This window comes from Melanerpes formicivorus, unplaced genomic scaffold (genome assembly GCF_026170545.1).
Source record: "Melanerpes formicivorus ecotype bairdi unplaced genomic scaffold, bMelFor1.0.p_v2 SCAF_133, whole genome shotgun sequence".
Lineage (NCBI taxonomy): Eukaryota > Metazoa > Chordata > Aves > Piciformes > Picidae > Melanerpes > Melanerpes formicivorus.
The window spans coordinates 805,363-819,887 of record NW_027142485.1 but is presented as its reverse complement, the minus strand read 5'-3'; the positions used below and the strand labels follow the sequence as shown (position 1 = coordinate 819,887).

Below are 14,525 nucleotides of genomic sequence, written 5' to 3'. Positions count from 1 at the left end.
TGGGATGAGGAGATAGGAGGAATGATACCAGCAATAGGAACAGAAATCCTGTACTACTTACTCATCCCTTCAGCCTTCTTATAAGAGAAGAAAGCAAAAAGCTAAAGAAGAGAGATGCCTAAAGCAGCAAGAACAAGGTCAGGAGCTGATTCTGAATAAGAGGACATAAGGGATGGACATATGGGATATTAGCAAGTTTTAAGTGGTAAAGTCATACATTAAAGAGACCTTTTTCAGAAATATCCAGAAAAGAATAATCCAAAATCAATTGGTATATAGGGAGCAGAGATATCTGAGGAGATCACTGTGCTCTACTCTTTCCAAAACAGAATGAACCACCATCACTGAACATGTCCAGAGAAGGGTAATTAAGCTGTTGAAGGGTCCAAAGCACCAGTCTTCTAAGGAGCAGCTGAGGGAATTGTGGTTTAGTCTGGAGAAAAGGAGGCTGAGGAGAGACCTTCTAGCTCTCTACAACTACCTGAAAGGAGGTTGTAGTGAGATGGTGATCAATCTGTTCTCCCAAGAAACAAGAGATAGGACAAGAGGAAATGGCCTCAAGTAGCACCAGGGGAGGTTTTAGATCGGATATTAGGGACAATGTCTTCACTGAAAGCATTGGAACGGGCTGCCCAGAGAATTGAGAATTGGTTGAGTCAACATCCCTGGAGGTATTTAAAAGACACAGATGTGGTGCTTAGGGGCATGGTTTAGTGGTGGACTTGGCAGTGCTAGATTAATGGTTAGAGTCCACGATCTTAAAGATCCTTTCCAACCTAAGTGATTCAATGATTTCTATACCATTAAATTAAGCCAAGATAGGACATGGGCACTGGAAGTGTTGACAAGCCAGGCTGTCCATGCTCTGCATGGTACTTACTCACTTTAAGCATAATAAAAAATTGCATCAAAGTCACTGGCTTCTGCAGCTTTACTCAGCCCAAGGAGCCAATTCTTTGTGCTTGATGGTTCAAAAGTGACAGTGTGCCTTGAGAATTTGAACGGAACTGCCCTAAACCTACAAGATCCTCCTGAGCCAAGATGCTCATTCATAAGATAACAGCATTTCCACACAAGTTTTTTGCTAATTGCAAGACTTCCATAATGCTGTATGTTTATCTTTCACTAGGGACACCAACTTGCAGTAAAACAGGTAACATACACAGAACTTGACAATTTGACAATTGCATTAGGAATGGTGTGGCCAGCAGGAGCAGGGAGGTCATAGTGCCCCTGTACTCTGCTCTGGTTAGGCCGCACCTTGAGTACTGTGTCCAGTTCTGGGCTCCTCAGTTTAAGAAGGACATTGAAACACTTGAGCGTGTCCAGAGAAGGGCAACAAGGCTGGTGAGAGGCCTTGAACACAAGCCCTATGAGGAGAGGCTGAGGGAGCTGGGATTGTTTAGCCTGGAGAAGAGGAGGCTCAGGGGTGACCTTATTGCCCTCTACAACTACCTGAAGGGTGGTTGTAGCCAGGAGGGCGTTGGCCTCTTCTCCCAGGCAACCAGCACCAGAACAAGGGGACACAGTCTCAAGCTGCACCAGGGGAGGTTCAGACTCGAGGTGAGGAGGAAGTTCTTCACCGAGCGAGTTGCCCAGGGAGGTGGTTGAGTCATCGACCCTGGAGGCGTTCAAGGGGAGATTGGACGTGGCACTTGGTGCCATGGTCTAGTCATGGGGTCTGTGTTGATAGGTTGGACTCGATGATCCTCGAGGTCCTTTCCAACCTAAGTGATACTGTGATACTGTGATACTGTAATTTATGCTGTGATTTCCCCTGTTTAGAACAGTTGTCAGGGGTCTGCTCTGGGCAATATAAGCATCTGTATGAGTCCAAACAATTGTAATCCAACAACAAATCCAGCAACAAACTCAGCAGACTTCTTGTTCACCATTGCACAGCTGATTATTTGCAAATCTGTTGTCATATTTCTAGTTTTGTTTCAAGAAAATAATCTTTGTACATGCTTTGCTGCATTTAATTCTTCTGCAGAGAGTGAAGGCACACAACCAAGGCAGGAGCATCTGCAATCTGCTTCTACTTCTTTTTCTGCCCAGCAGTGTATTTTCTTGCATTGTCCAAAGTTATGTCTAAGGCCTGATCTAAAATGAAGATAATTTTCCATTTTTTCATCCAAACCCATTTTTTGACCAAAATTTTAATTGAAAGACAGGCTCTTTTGGCTGTGTTTTTTAATGTAATTTTTTTATGTTTTCCCCCAATTCTCTAATAGAAAATAAAGAAACATGAATGTGTATGTGTATATATGTACACATAAAGTATAAATTGTATTAATAAATATATATAATGCTAGTTAAAACTTTTCCACTAGAAATAGCTTCAACATTAACATTCTGTGCCAAAGTTTAATAGCTATAGACTTCCTGGACTGTGAGTGTAATGAGTAAAATGGAAGTCTGTATTCAGCTTTAATTTATTGCAAAATAATACCTCTAAAATATCTCTCTGGATGGAATAAAGTAAGAACCTGTCATGGAACACTGATGATGTCTGACTTTTTCCTGAATATCCTTGCACATGAGCTAAGGGAATTCTTTTTCACCAGAAGGAGCCCTGGGTAGCTGAGACAGAAAGAGAGAGACACACAGAGGGAGATATAATAGTGAAAAAAACTTTCTGGACAATTAATGTGGACCACTGATTAAGTCAATACTGTACTCTCTCTCCATCATTGCCACCAGCAACATTCTTATAGTGTAGAAAATTGTGTAATAACTCTGAGAAGTTCCAATTTCACTTAGCTGGTAGAGACTATTGTACAAATTTTACTTTGGTGATTTGTACCTAATGTCAGTATATTTTTTCCTTTGTCCAGCATGAAGAATCGATATGTCACTTGATCACACCTAGTCATTTCTCAAACAATGACTCTAATATACACTCTCTGGAAGAAAATGTTATTTGCATTTGTGTTTCAAACTGAATCCTTTAAATCTTGAAAGATGTAACAGGATGCCACAATGAATTTCCAAGATGAAACCCAGACTTGATCTAAACCTTACATTCTCCTTTGTCCTATATATGAAGTCCATTTGAGAATTAATTCCATTAATTCTCAGTTCTCCATTCTCAATTGATTCCAAAATCAGTGTGTGTCTTTTAAAGAGTATTTCTGATCATGGAGAATCACAGAATGTCATGCTGTTTATTTTATCAGCTACATATGAATTATGGTTTCTAGCTTTAGATAGAATTTTCTATTTGTTTAACTGGTAAAAAAAAATGTAGCAAAACTTCTCTGACAAAATGTTTTCACTGCTGGAGGAAGAAAAATCTGGGGAATGACATGACCCCCTTTATATATGCACATGTATATACTTTGTTTTCTCATTTCAGGTCATGGAACCAAAGGAGTGTTTGAACTTCTTTCAGGATGGCGTCGAACCAGAGAGAATCTGCCATTCAAAGACAGAGTAGCCGATGCCTACTCAGATGTCATGGTCTCCTACACAATTACAAGCTCTTTGTACTTCATAGCCTTTGGCATGGGTGCAAGTCCTTTCACCAACATTGAAGATGTAAAAGTGTTTTGTCAGAACATGTGTGTCTTTATCCTGTTGAACTACTTCTATATCTTCTCATTCTTTGGCTCCTGCCTGGTCTTTGCTGGCCAGTTGGAGCAGAATCGTTATCACAGCATCTTCTGCTGTAAAATCCCTTCAGCAGAATACCTGGACCGGAAACCGGTGTGGTTCCAGACCATGATGAACGATGGCCATCAACACACTTCCCATCATGAGACCAACCCATACCAGCATCACTTTATCCAGCACTTCCTCCGAGAACATTACAATGAGTGGATTACCAACATCTATGTTAAGCCATTTGTGGTGATACTGTATCTCATCTATGCCTCTTTCTCCTTTATGGGGTGCTTACAGATTAATGATGGAGCCAACATTATCAACCTTCTTGCCAGTGAATCTCCAAGCGTTGCCTATGCCCTCATACAACAAAAGTATTTCAGCAACTACAGCCCAGTGATAGGTTTCTATATTTATGAACCTCTGGAGTACTGGAATGGCACTGTGCAAGAAGACCTAAAGACATTAAGCCAAGGGTTCAATACAGTGTCCTGGATTGAACAGTACTACCAGTACCTTCGAGGGTGCAACATCAGTGCAACCAACAAAAGTGACTTTATCAGCATCCTCCAGAGTTCATTTTTAAAAAAGCCAGAATTTCAGCACTTCAAAAATGACATAATTTTCTCCAAAGCTGGGGATGAGAACAATATAATTGCTTCTCATTTGTACCTGGTGGCCAGGACTAGTGAAAACACACAGAGGGAGGCAATAGAATTGTTGGAAAAGCTGAGATTGCTCTCTCTTATACAGAGCATCAAGTTCATTGTGTTCAATCCTACTTTTGTTTTCATGGACCACTATGGTTTGTCAGTCACTATGCCTGTCCTGATTTCTGGTTTTGGCATCCTGCTGGTGTTAATACTGACTTTTTTCCTGGTTATCCATCCTCTGGGAAATTTCTGGTTAATACTCAGTGTCACCTCAATAGAGCTGGGTGTCCTTGGCTTGATGACCTTATGGAATGTAGACATGGATTGCATTTCTATACTGTGCCTTATCTACACTTTGAATTTTGCCATAGATCACTGTGCACCCCTGCTTTATACATTTGTACTAGCTACTGAGCACACCCGAACTCAGTGTATAAAGAACTCCCTTCAAGAGCATGGGACAGCCATTTTGCAGAATGTTTCTTCTTTTCTTATTGGGTTGGTTCCCCTTCTCTTTGTGCCTTCAAACTTGACCTTCACACTGTTCAAATGCTTGCTGCTTGCTGGCAGTTGCACACTTCTGCACTGTTTTGTTATTTTGCCCGCCTTTCTAACCTTTTTTCCACCTTCCAAAAAGCACCACAAGAAAAAGAAATGGGCCAAAAGGAAGGAACAAGAAGAGATTGAATGCATAGAGATACAGGAGAATCCCGATCATGTTACAGCAGTCTGAAAGGCTTAGAAAAAATAGTATATTCTCTTTTTAAAAAAGTGTTGCACAGAGATGCAGGGAAAATAGAGCAAAGATCTCAGCTGCTTGTGCTGGCCAGGTCTGACAAGGCAAAAGAAGATCAAGAAGGGGTATTCATGACACATCAAGGTGCAATTTATCTTTTTTTTAAACAAAAATTATGAAAGTAAAAATATTCTCAGATGTTTCTATTGAATCCTCAGTACTCCACCAGGAAAGAGTCTGTTGGCCATTAGATGTTTCTGAATCTCAAACTGTAGCTCTAATGGGAATTTCTTGTTCTGACATATGTAGGAGTGAAGCAAAGGTGGGAAAAAAAAGCTACCATTAACTAAGTGGTAGGGGGAAAGGCAGATTTATTTGATAAAACTGTCATGGGGGGACAAAACAAACCCAAACCCACCACATCTCAAATAAGAAAAAAAAAGAACAAGACTAAGAGATATGAAACAATGTCATGGTATTTTTGTCTTATTTTCTTGAGCAAGTTAGTTAGGATGCAACCTATGCACTTGGGAAGTAGATGTTTAAAACCATCTAATCCAAAGCACTTCCCAATTCTAGTATCATGTATAACTTTAATACTATAATTAGAGTGTTATTATGAATGTGAATGGCAAAGCTATACTGATAAGGGATAAAGGTATTGTCTATGTAGAGGAAGAAATAATCATACCTAATTGGAAGCTTGACATTTAGTTTCTGTCAATGTGACACATGATCTTTCTCCCAAGAGGTCATAGCTGGTAGCTAATAGCATGTACACATTTTGGTGTTTCAGAATCTTAACATTCCCTTCAAACCAACCAGTTGCATGGCACTAACCCATGCCATCACCACTGCAGCAGTATTTACAGTTCCTGCAGTGTAACACTTCTGAATTCTGAATTAGTGCTGACAAGAAATACTGAGTCAAGCAGGCACTTTAAATGTAATGATGGACTGCATATCACAGACATAAGGTGATTGTGTAACAGTCACTTCTGGAGCACCTGCACAGTATTATCTTTATACATTTGGTCCAACGGATGAAGGGTTATGTTTCCTGGTCCCTGCAATATATGCTGCAGGAGGTGGGATTTTCCTCTTCTTTAAGAAAAACAGCAGCCAAATACCCACACACACACACAAAAGATTGTTAACGTTTTCATGGGGCTGAATCAACAGCTAGTTGTAAAAAGACAAACCAGACCCTGTGGGAAGGGAGGGTGAAATACATTATAATTATTTTTTTAATTCTGAACTATTTGACTGTTGATCATCTGCAAGGTAAAGCTTTGTTAGGGCAGCTGAAATTTTACAGGGGAGAGCACTAAATCTGCAGTTACTATGTGATACTAGAAATTGTACTGTAAAGAACTGTGAGTTACTTTCTCTGCTTTGCAAACTACACAGCTTAGTAGCCCAAAAGAAGGGACAAAAGCAGACCTAGCCATTTCAGTTTGCTCTTGGTCCAATTCTGCACTGAAGCTTGCCATGTCCATTTCCCCTTTTAGTAGTTTAAAAGGGCTTGCTTTCTACTCTCTTGAATATGGCATAGTATCACCTACATGAGTAATGTCTTCTGAAAATATAGTATCCATGAGGACACTATGTAAAGATATCACTATATGGACTGTTTATATCTACTTTGTAGTACTTGTGGGTATCTTTAAAAGATATCTGGAATCTGTTTATCTTCCAAAATGTTTATACATATCTATTTGTGGCTGATTAACTCAGCCTCAAACCTGCAGAGCCTGCTGACAAGGGTGTGTACATATATTTCACTAAAAAGCTCTCTGCAAGAAATAGATCCTTTGTTATGTGACATCTCTCTCCTCTTCCTACTGCGTCATGGCTAAGGTGAGCCAAAGAAAATACACTTGCAGCACAAAAAGGCATTTGAATGCCAGTTGTAATGTTCATTAGCTGCTTCTGTTCCCAAAGAACGCAGCTTCACTTCTCTATACTTTCTGTAGTTTGCAATTACCATTTGCCAAAAAAATGACCTCTATGCTTTGGGAGTTTTGTGTGCTTAGGTTAAAGTTCTTGATTGTTAAAGAAACCTTTCACCTGCAATGGGTTTATAGAAAGATAAACTCTATACATAAGTAAACTTTCCAAAATTTGAATCCAGATCTAAACTTCAGGTGTAGCCAGATCAAGGCTACTGGTTTGACCCAAGATCATAGTATCATAGTATCATAGTATCATTCAGGGTTGGAAGGGACCACAAGGATCATCTAGTTCCAACACCCCTGCCATGGGCAGGGACACCCCACACTAGATCAGGCCGGCCAGAGCCTCGTCCAGCCTGGTCTTAAACACCTCCAGGGACGGGGCCTCGACCACCTCCCTGGACAACCCATTCCAGGGTTTCACCACTCTCATGGTGAAGAACCTCCTCCTCACATCCAGCCTGAATCTCCCCACCTCCAGCTTCATTCCATTCCCCCTAGTCCTATCACTACCTGAGATCCTGAGAAGTCCTTCCCCAGCCTTCCTGTAGGCCCCCTTCAGATACTGGAAGGCCACAATTAGGTCACCTCGGAGCCTTCTCTTCTGCAGACTGAACAGCCCCAACTCCTTCAGTCTGTCCTCATAGGAGAGGTGCTCCAGCCCTCTAATCATCCTTGTGGCCCTTCTCTGGACACGTTCCAGCACCTCCACATCCCTCTTGTAATAGGGGCTCCAGAACTGGACACAGTACTCCAGGTGGGGTCTCACCAGGGCTGAGTAGAGGGGGAGGATCACCTCCCTTGACCTGCTAGCCACACTTCTCCTGATGCAGCCCAGGATCTGATTGGCTTTGCGGGCTGCAAGTGCACATTGAGAGCTCATGTTGAGCTTTTTGTCCACCAGCACCCCCAAGTCTCTCTCCTCAGGGCTACTTTCCAGCCAGTCACTGCCCAGCCTGTATTTGTGCCTGGGATTGCCTCGACCCAGATGCAGGACCCTGCACTTGCTCTTATTGAACTTCATGAGGTTGGCTTGTGCCCACCTCTCCAGCCTGTCAGGTCCAGGTCCAGGTAAATGACATCAGTTGCTCACCCCTCATCTATTAATTTTGTCACCTGCTCATAGAAGGCCACCAGGTTGGTCAGGCAGGATTTGCCCTTGGCAAAGCCATGCTGACTGTTCCCAATCACATCTTCACTATTCTTTTGAGCGAGTAGTGACTCCAGGAGGATCTGCCCCATGATCTTTCCAGGCACAGAGGTGAGACTGACTGGCCTGTAGTTCCCTGGTTCCTCCTTTTTACCCTTTTTGAAGATGGGGGCAATGTTTCCCCTTTTCCAGTCTGTGGGGACTTCACCAGACTGCCAGGACTTTTGAAATATAATAGAGAGGGGTTTAGCAACCTCATCTGCCAGTTCTCTCAGTACCTGTGGGTGTAACCCGTCGGGTCCCATGGACTTGAACACTTTCAGGTTCTTCAGGTGATCACGAACCTGATCTTCACTTACAATGGGCAGTTATTCCTCCCCGTCCCAGGCATTGTCTTCCATAACATCAGGAGTGTGGCTAGAGGCCCTTGCAGTGAAGACTGAGGTAAAGAAGTTATTGAGTACCTCAGCCTTTTCCTCAACACTTGTGACCATGTCACCATTTTCCTTTCTGAGGGGGCCCACACCTTCCCTAGTCTTCTTTTTCCCATTAATATACCTGTAGAAGTTCTTAGTGTTCCCTTTAACCTCCCTGGCTAGATTCAATTCGAACTCTGCTTTGGCTTTCCTAACCAGGTCTCTTGCTGCCCGGGCTGCTTCCTTATATACCCCCTGTTCTAGCTGTCCTTCTCTCCACTTCCTGTAGTGTTTCTTTTTAAGTAATAGTGTGTCCAGTAGCTCCTTGCTCATCCAGGCAGGCCTCCTAGCATTCTTACCTGCTTTTCTCTTTGTTGGTATACAGAGCTCCTGGACACAGAGGAGGTGGTCCTTGAATACTGACCAGCTGTCCTAGGTCCCTCTTCCCTCCAGGGCTTTGTCCCACTTTATTCAAGGGCCAGCTGCAAAACTGAGACCTAAACAGTTTAGTAAGGACTAGGATCAGGGCATGGTTTAATGCTAGGTTACGGTTCAGATGCATCTCTACTTGGGAAGTATTTACTTACCTTGATTTGCATCCTGAAGACATTGTGCAATATCCCTCCCTCTCAGAACAATCAGTCATGAATGTCAGGCTTTCCATACCTGTTACATTCCCTCCACTGCCCATGGAAAACCTGGACTGCTACATCAAAACTGTGACTCTTGGATGTGCTATGGGTGAAGTTGCTTGTCTTCTCATGTACTGCTCAGATGTATCCCAAGGATCTTTGTCATGCATTGTGTTGAAGGAAGTTAAGTTTTCCAAAGCTATCAAAAACAGGATTCTTCTCATCTAACTTTGAATGTTGACAATGTAGAAATATATAGGAATTTCCTTTATGGCAACAGGGGAGGGACAGACAGTTCTGAACCGTTTTACAGTTGCAGATCAGGGGCAAATGAATGGCACCTTACAAAAAATAATAATATTTCTGTCCATTGGTGGTAAAGGAAACTCAGCAACAATTACTTCAGACACAGACATCAGCAAAGCAGACTTGTCAAGATTTGGTGAGAATAAGCCCACTTAAAATCACCAAGAGGAAAACAAACAAACAAACAACTTAGAAACGTTCCTCCTAAGCAAGGCACGCACAAACAGACTGGAGTTTGATGAGATGTCAAACCAGCTTCTCTCTCAATATTATGCATCTCAGCGGTAAGCTCCACCGGGAACACACCGAGACCAGGAGCCTCGGAAAAGCCTTTTCAACCTGAGGGACCAGCGCGGAATCTCTACGCTCGGCAAGGATCAGTTCTCACCGATCTCCACGTGTTCGGGATCGTTCGGGCTCCACTGCGTGCCGCGGCACTTTAAAAGCCCGTGGCAGCTCGCGGCAGCTTCCGTTTCAGCCCGGCTTCTCGCTTGGATGCGCGCGCAGCCACACTTTTTTTTAAAACTTTCTCCAGTAGGTCCCGTGGGCAGGGCTAGCCATGGTGGTAACTCGCCGCAATAACTCCTTTAAAAAGTCAGTCTCGATTCAGACTGAGGGGGAGTATAAGCAGGTAGGTAGGTGTCATAAGCAAGAGGTAGGTGTCCAGGCATCTAGCTGCAGACGGTGCTGGAGCCTGGCACTTGAGATGCAGGGTAGAGGGGACGGCTCCTGCATTAGGTGTGAGCAGATAGACTATCTGCTTAGCCTGGTGGCCGGACTGAAGGACAAGGTTGCTAGATTTAGAGATGTAAGCAATTGCAGAACGGTGACGAACCTGAGTAACCAGGCTCTGCAGGCCCCCCCAGCACAGGCCAGTTATACAAAAAGCAGAGGGGAATGGACGCAGGTTCCTCTCAAAAGACGCAAGGTTAAACCTCCTTGCCTCCCCTCACCCCCCCCCCCCCCCACTGCCCTTGGAAAACAAGTACGGGGCATTGGAGGTTGAGGGTGAGGTGATTCTGATATCGGAGGACACACCATCTGGGGTTTTCCCTGTGGCAAAACAGCCTAAGGTTAAACAGCCTAACGTTAAACAGCCTTTCCCCGGCATCAGGACTTGCTCCCTTAAAAAAAAGAGGAGGGTAATTATTATTGGCGATTCCCTCCTGAAGGGAACAGAGGGCCCCATATGTCGGCCAGACCCTACTCACAGGGAGGTTTGTTGCCTTCCAGGAGCTATGGTTGGAGATGTTACCAGAAGACTGCCTGGTATGGTGCAGCCCTCTGACTATTATCCCTTGATAGTTATGCAGTTAGGGAATGATGATGTTGCAACCAGAACTCCCAGGGCTATCAAAGATGACTTCAGAGCCCTGGGATATCTGGTTGAGGGGTCAGGTGCACAAATAATTTTTTCGTCTATACACTCAGTTGCAGGAGGGAATACCATAAGGAAAAGGTCAGCAGCTGCAGTCAACAAGTGGCTTAGAGGCTGGTGCAGTCAAAAGAATTTTGGGTTTTTTGATCATGAAAAATTTTCTACTGCACCAGGCCAGCTGGCAACAGATGGAGTACATCTGACCCAGAGGAGGGGTAAGATCAGAGTGTACGAGAATGGCCTATCCCTCAAAGGGAAAAAGATTCTAGGAAGGGAATTGGCAGGTCTCATAGATAGGGCTTTAAACTAGTTTCGAAGGGGGAAGGGGCTGAAACCAGTCCCCCCAGGCTAGGGTCTGGGGGTGATAAGCCAGAGCCAGAGGTGAAACCAGCAGCCCGGATGAAGTGCATGTACACTAATGCACAAAGCATGGGCAACAAACAAGAGGAGCTGGAAGCCTTGTTGCAGCAGGAAAGTTATGATGTAGTTGCCATCACAGAGACGTGGTGGGACGACTCACATGACTGGAACGCTGCAATTGACAGCTACAGGCTCTGCAGGAGAGATAGGCAAGGAAGAAGGGGTGGACGGGTGGCCCTTTATATCAGGAAGGCACTAGATGCCATTGAGCTGGAGATCAGGGACGATCGGGTTGAGTGCCTGTGGGTGAGAATTAGAGGGAAGGCCAACAGGGCTGACATCCTGGTTGGAGTCTGTTATAGACCACCCAACCAGGAGGAAGATGTTGATGAGTCATTCTATAGGCAGCTTAAGGCTGTCTCAAGATTGCCTGACCTTGTTCTCATGGGTGACGTCAACTTGCCTGATATCTGCTGGGATCTTAACATAGCAGAGAAGAGGCAATCTAGGAGGTTCTTAGAGTGTATGGAGGACAGCTTCTTATCCCAGGTGCTGCATGAGCCTACCAGGGGTAAGGCTATGCTTGACCTCCTCTTCACCAATAGGGAAGGGCTGGTGGGCGATGTGGTGGTCGGAGGGTGCTTAGGGGCCAGTGACCACGAGATAATTGAATTCTCATTATTTGGTCAAGCTAAGAGGGGCAGCAAGAAGACCTCCACTCTGGATTTCCGGAGGGCGGACTTCAGGCTACTCAAGGAACTAATTCAGAGGGTTCCTTGGGATAAAGACCTTAAAAAAAAAGGGGTCCAGGAGAGCTAGACCTACTTCAAGGAAGAATTGTTGAAGGCTCAGGGACAGGCTGTGCCAATGTGCCGGAAGATGAGCCGTCGGGGCAGACGTCCAACCTGGATGGTTAATGAACTTTTAATAGAACTAAGGGAAAAAAAGAGGGTGTATCATCTTTGGAAGAAAGGTGAGGCAACCCATGAAAAATTTAAGGATGTTGCTAGGTCTTGTAGGAAGAAAATTAGGGAGGCAAAAGCGCACTTGGAGCTTAGACTGGCCTCTGCAGTGAAGGACAACAAAAAGTCCTTCTATAAATACATTAATAGCAAGAGGAAGGGCAAGGACAACCTCCACTCCTTGGTGGACACAGAGGGGAACATTGTAACAAAGGATGAGCAAAAGGAAGAGATACTTAACACCTTCTTTCCATCAATTTTTACTAGCAGGACAGAATGTCTTCCAGACAGCTGGCCTGCAGAGCTGGCAGAAGGAGCCAGGGAGCAGCATAGTTTTCCTCTGTTCCAGAATGGGGTAGTTGGTGATCTGCTCAGCTGCTTGGATCCCCACAAGTCCATGGGACAAGACGGGATCCATCCTAGGGTGCTAAGAGAGCTGTCAGAGGAGCTGGCCAAGCAGCTCTCCATCATTTTTCAGCACTCCTGGCTCACTGGAGAGGTCCCAGAGGACTGGAAGCTGGCCAACGTGGAGCCCATCCACAAGAAGGGCCAGTTGGATGAGCCAGGGAATCATAGGCCTGTCAGCCTGACCTCAGTGCCAGGCAAGATTATGGAACAGGTCACAGTATCACAGAATCACAGTATCACTTAGGTTGGAAGAGACCTCGAGGATCATCGAGTCCAACCTATCAGCACAGACCCCACGACTAGACCATGGCACCAAGTGCCACGTCCAATCTCCTCTTGAACGCCTCCAGGGACGATGACTCAACCACCTCCCTGGGCAACCTGTTCCAATGACGAATGACTCACTCGGTGAAGAATTTCCTCCTCACCTCCAGTCTAAACCTCCCCTGGTGCAGCTTGAGACTGTGTCCTCTTGTTCTGGTGCTGGTTGCCTGGGAGAAGAAACCAACCCCTTCCCGGATACAACCACCTTTCAGGTAGTTGTAGAGGGCAATGAGGTCACCCCTGAGCCTCCTCTTCTCCAGGCTAAACAATCCCAGCTCCCTCAGCCTCTCCTCATAGGGCTTGTGTTCAAGGCCTCTCACCAGCCTTGTTGCCCTTCTCTGGACATGTTCAAGTGTTTTGATGTCCTTCTTAAACTGAGGGGCCCAGAACTGGACACAGTACTCAAGGTGCGGCCTAACCAAAGCAGAGTACAGGGGCACAATGACCTCCCTGCTCCTGCTGGCCACACTATTCCTAATGCAGGCCAGGATGCCAATGGCCCTCCTGGCCGCCTGGGCACACTGCTGGCTCATATTCAGGTGGCTGTCAACCAGCACCCCCAGGTCCCTCTCTGTATGGGAGCTCTCCAGCCACTCCGACCCCAGCCTGTAGCTCTGCATGGGATTGCCGTAGCCAAAGTGCAGCACTTGGACTTGTTGAATGCCATCCCATTGGACTCTGCCCATCTGTCCAGTCGGTCGAGGTCCCTCTGCAGCGCCTTTCTACCCTCTAACTGACTAACATCTGCCCCTAACTTGGTGTCATCTGCAAACTTGCTGATGACTGACTCGACCCCCTCATCCAGATCATCAATGAAGATGTTGAAGAGGACAGGGCCCAGCACTGATCCCTGGGGGACACCACTAGTGACTGGCCGCCAGCTGGATGTGGCACCGTTCACTACCACTCTCTGGGCCCGGCCCTCCAGCCAGTTCCTAACCCAGCACAGAGTGTAATGGTCCAATCCACGGGCTGACAGCTTAGCCAGCAGTTTGCTGTGGGGGACGGTGTCAAAGGCCTTGCTGAAGTCCAGGTAGACCACATCCACAGGCCTCCCCACGTCCACCAGATGGGTTCACCTGATCATAGAAGAAGATCAGGTTGGAGAGGCAGGACCTGCCCTTCCTGAATCCATGCTGGCTCGGCCTGATCCCTTGGCCATCCTTCAGGTGCGCAGTTATTGCCGCCAGGATAATCTGCTCCATCACTTTCCCTGGCACTGAGGTCAGGCTGACTGGCCTGTAGTTTCCAGGTTCCTCCATCTGACCTTTCTTATGGATGGGGACCAAATTGGCCAGTTTCCAGTCATCTGGGACCTCACCTGTGAGCCAGGACTGGAGGAAAATGATGGAGAGTGGCCTAGCCAGCACATCTGCCAGCTCTCTCAGCACCCTAGGATGGATCACATCTGGTCCCATGGACTTGTGAATATCCAAGTGGCTCAGCAGGTCCCGAACTAATTCCTCATGGATTACCAGGGCACCACTCTGCTCCCCGACCCCATCGCCCAGCTCAGGAGGCCACTCGTCCTGAACTCCTGCCTTGCTGTTAAAAATTGAGGCAAAGAAGGTGTTCAGGACCTCAGCCTTTTCCTCATCTTCAGTCACCATGTTCCCCTCCAGGTCCAATAAGGAGTGGA

The 14,525-nt window shown here is 45.6% G+C and overlaps 1 protein-coding gene across 1 annotated transcript in view; it reads left to right on the top strand.

The window, feature by feature from the left end:
• The window catches only part of PTCHD4 (patched domain containing 4), a 115,800-nt gene extending 110,562 nt beyond the window's left edge, over window positions 1-5,238 (top strand). The window contains exon 5 of the mRNA XM_068168149.1: window positions 3,359-5,238. Coding sequence (XP_068024250.1) covers window positions 3,359-4,992 — 1,634 coding nt within the window. The 3' untranslated portion in view covers window positions 4,993-5,238. The remainder of the gene's footprint in view (window positions 1-3,358) is intronic.
• Window positions 5,239-14,525: the final 9,287 nt, after the last annotated feature.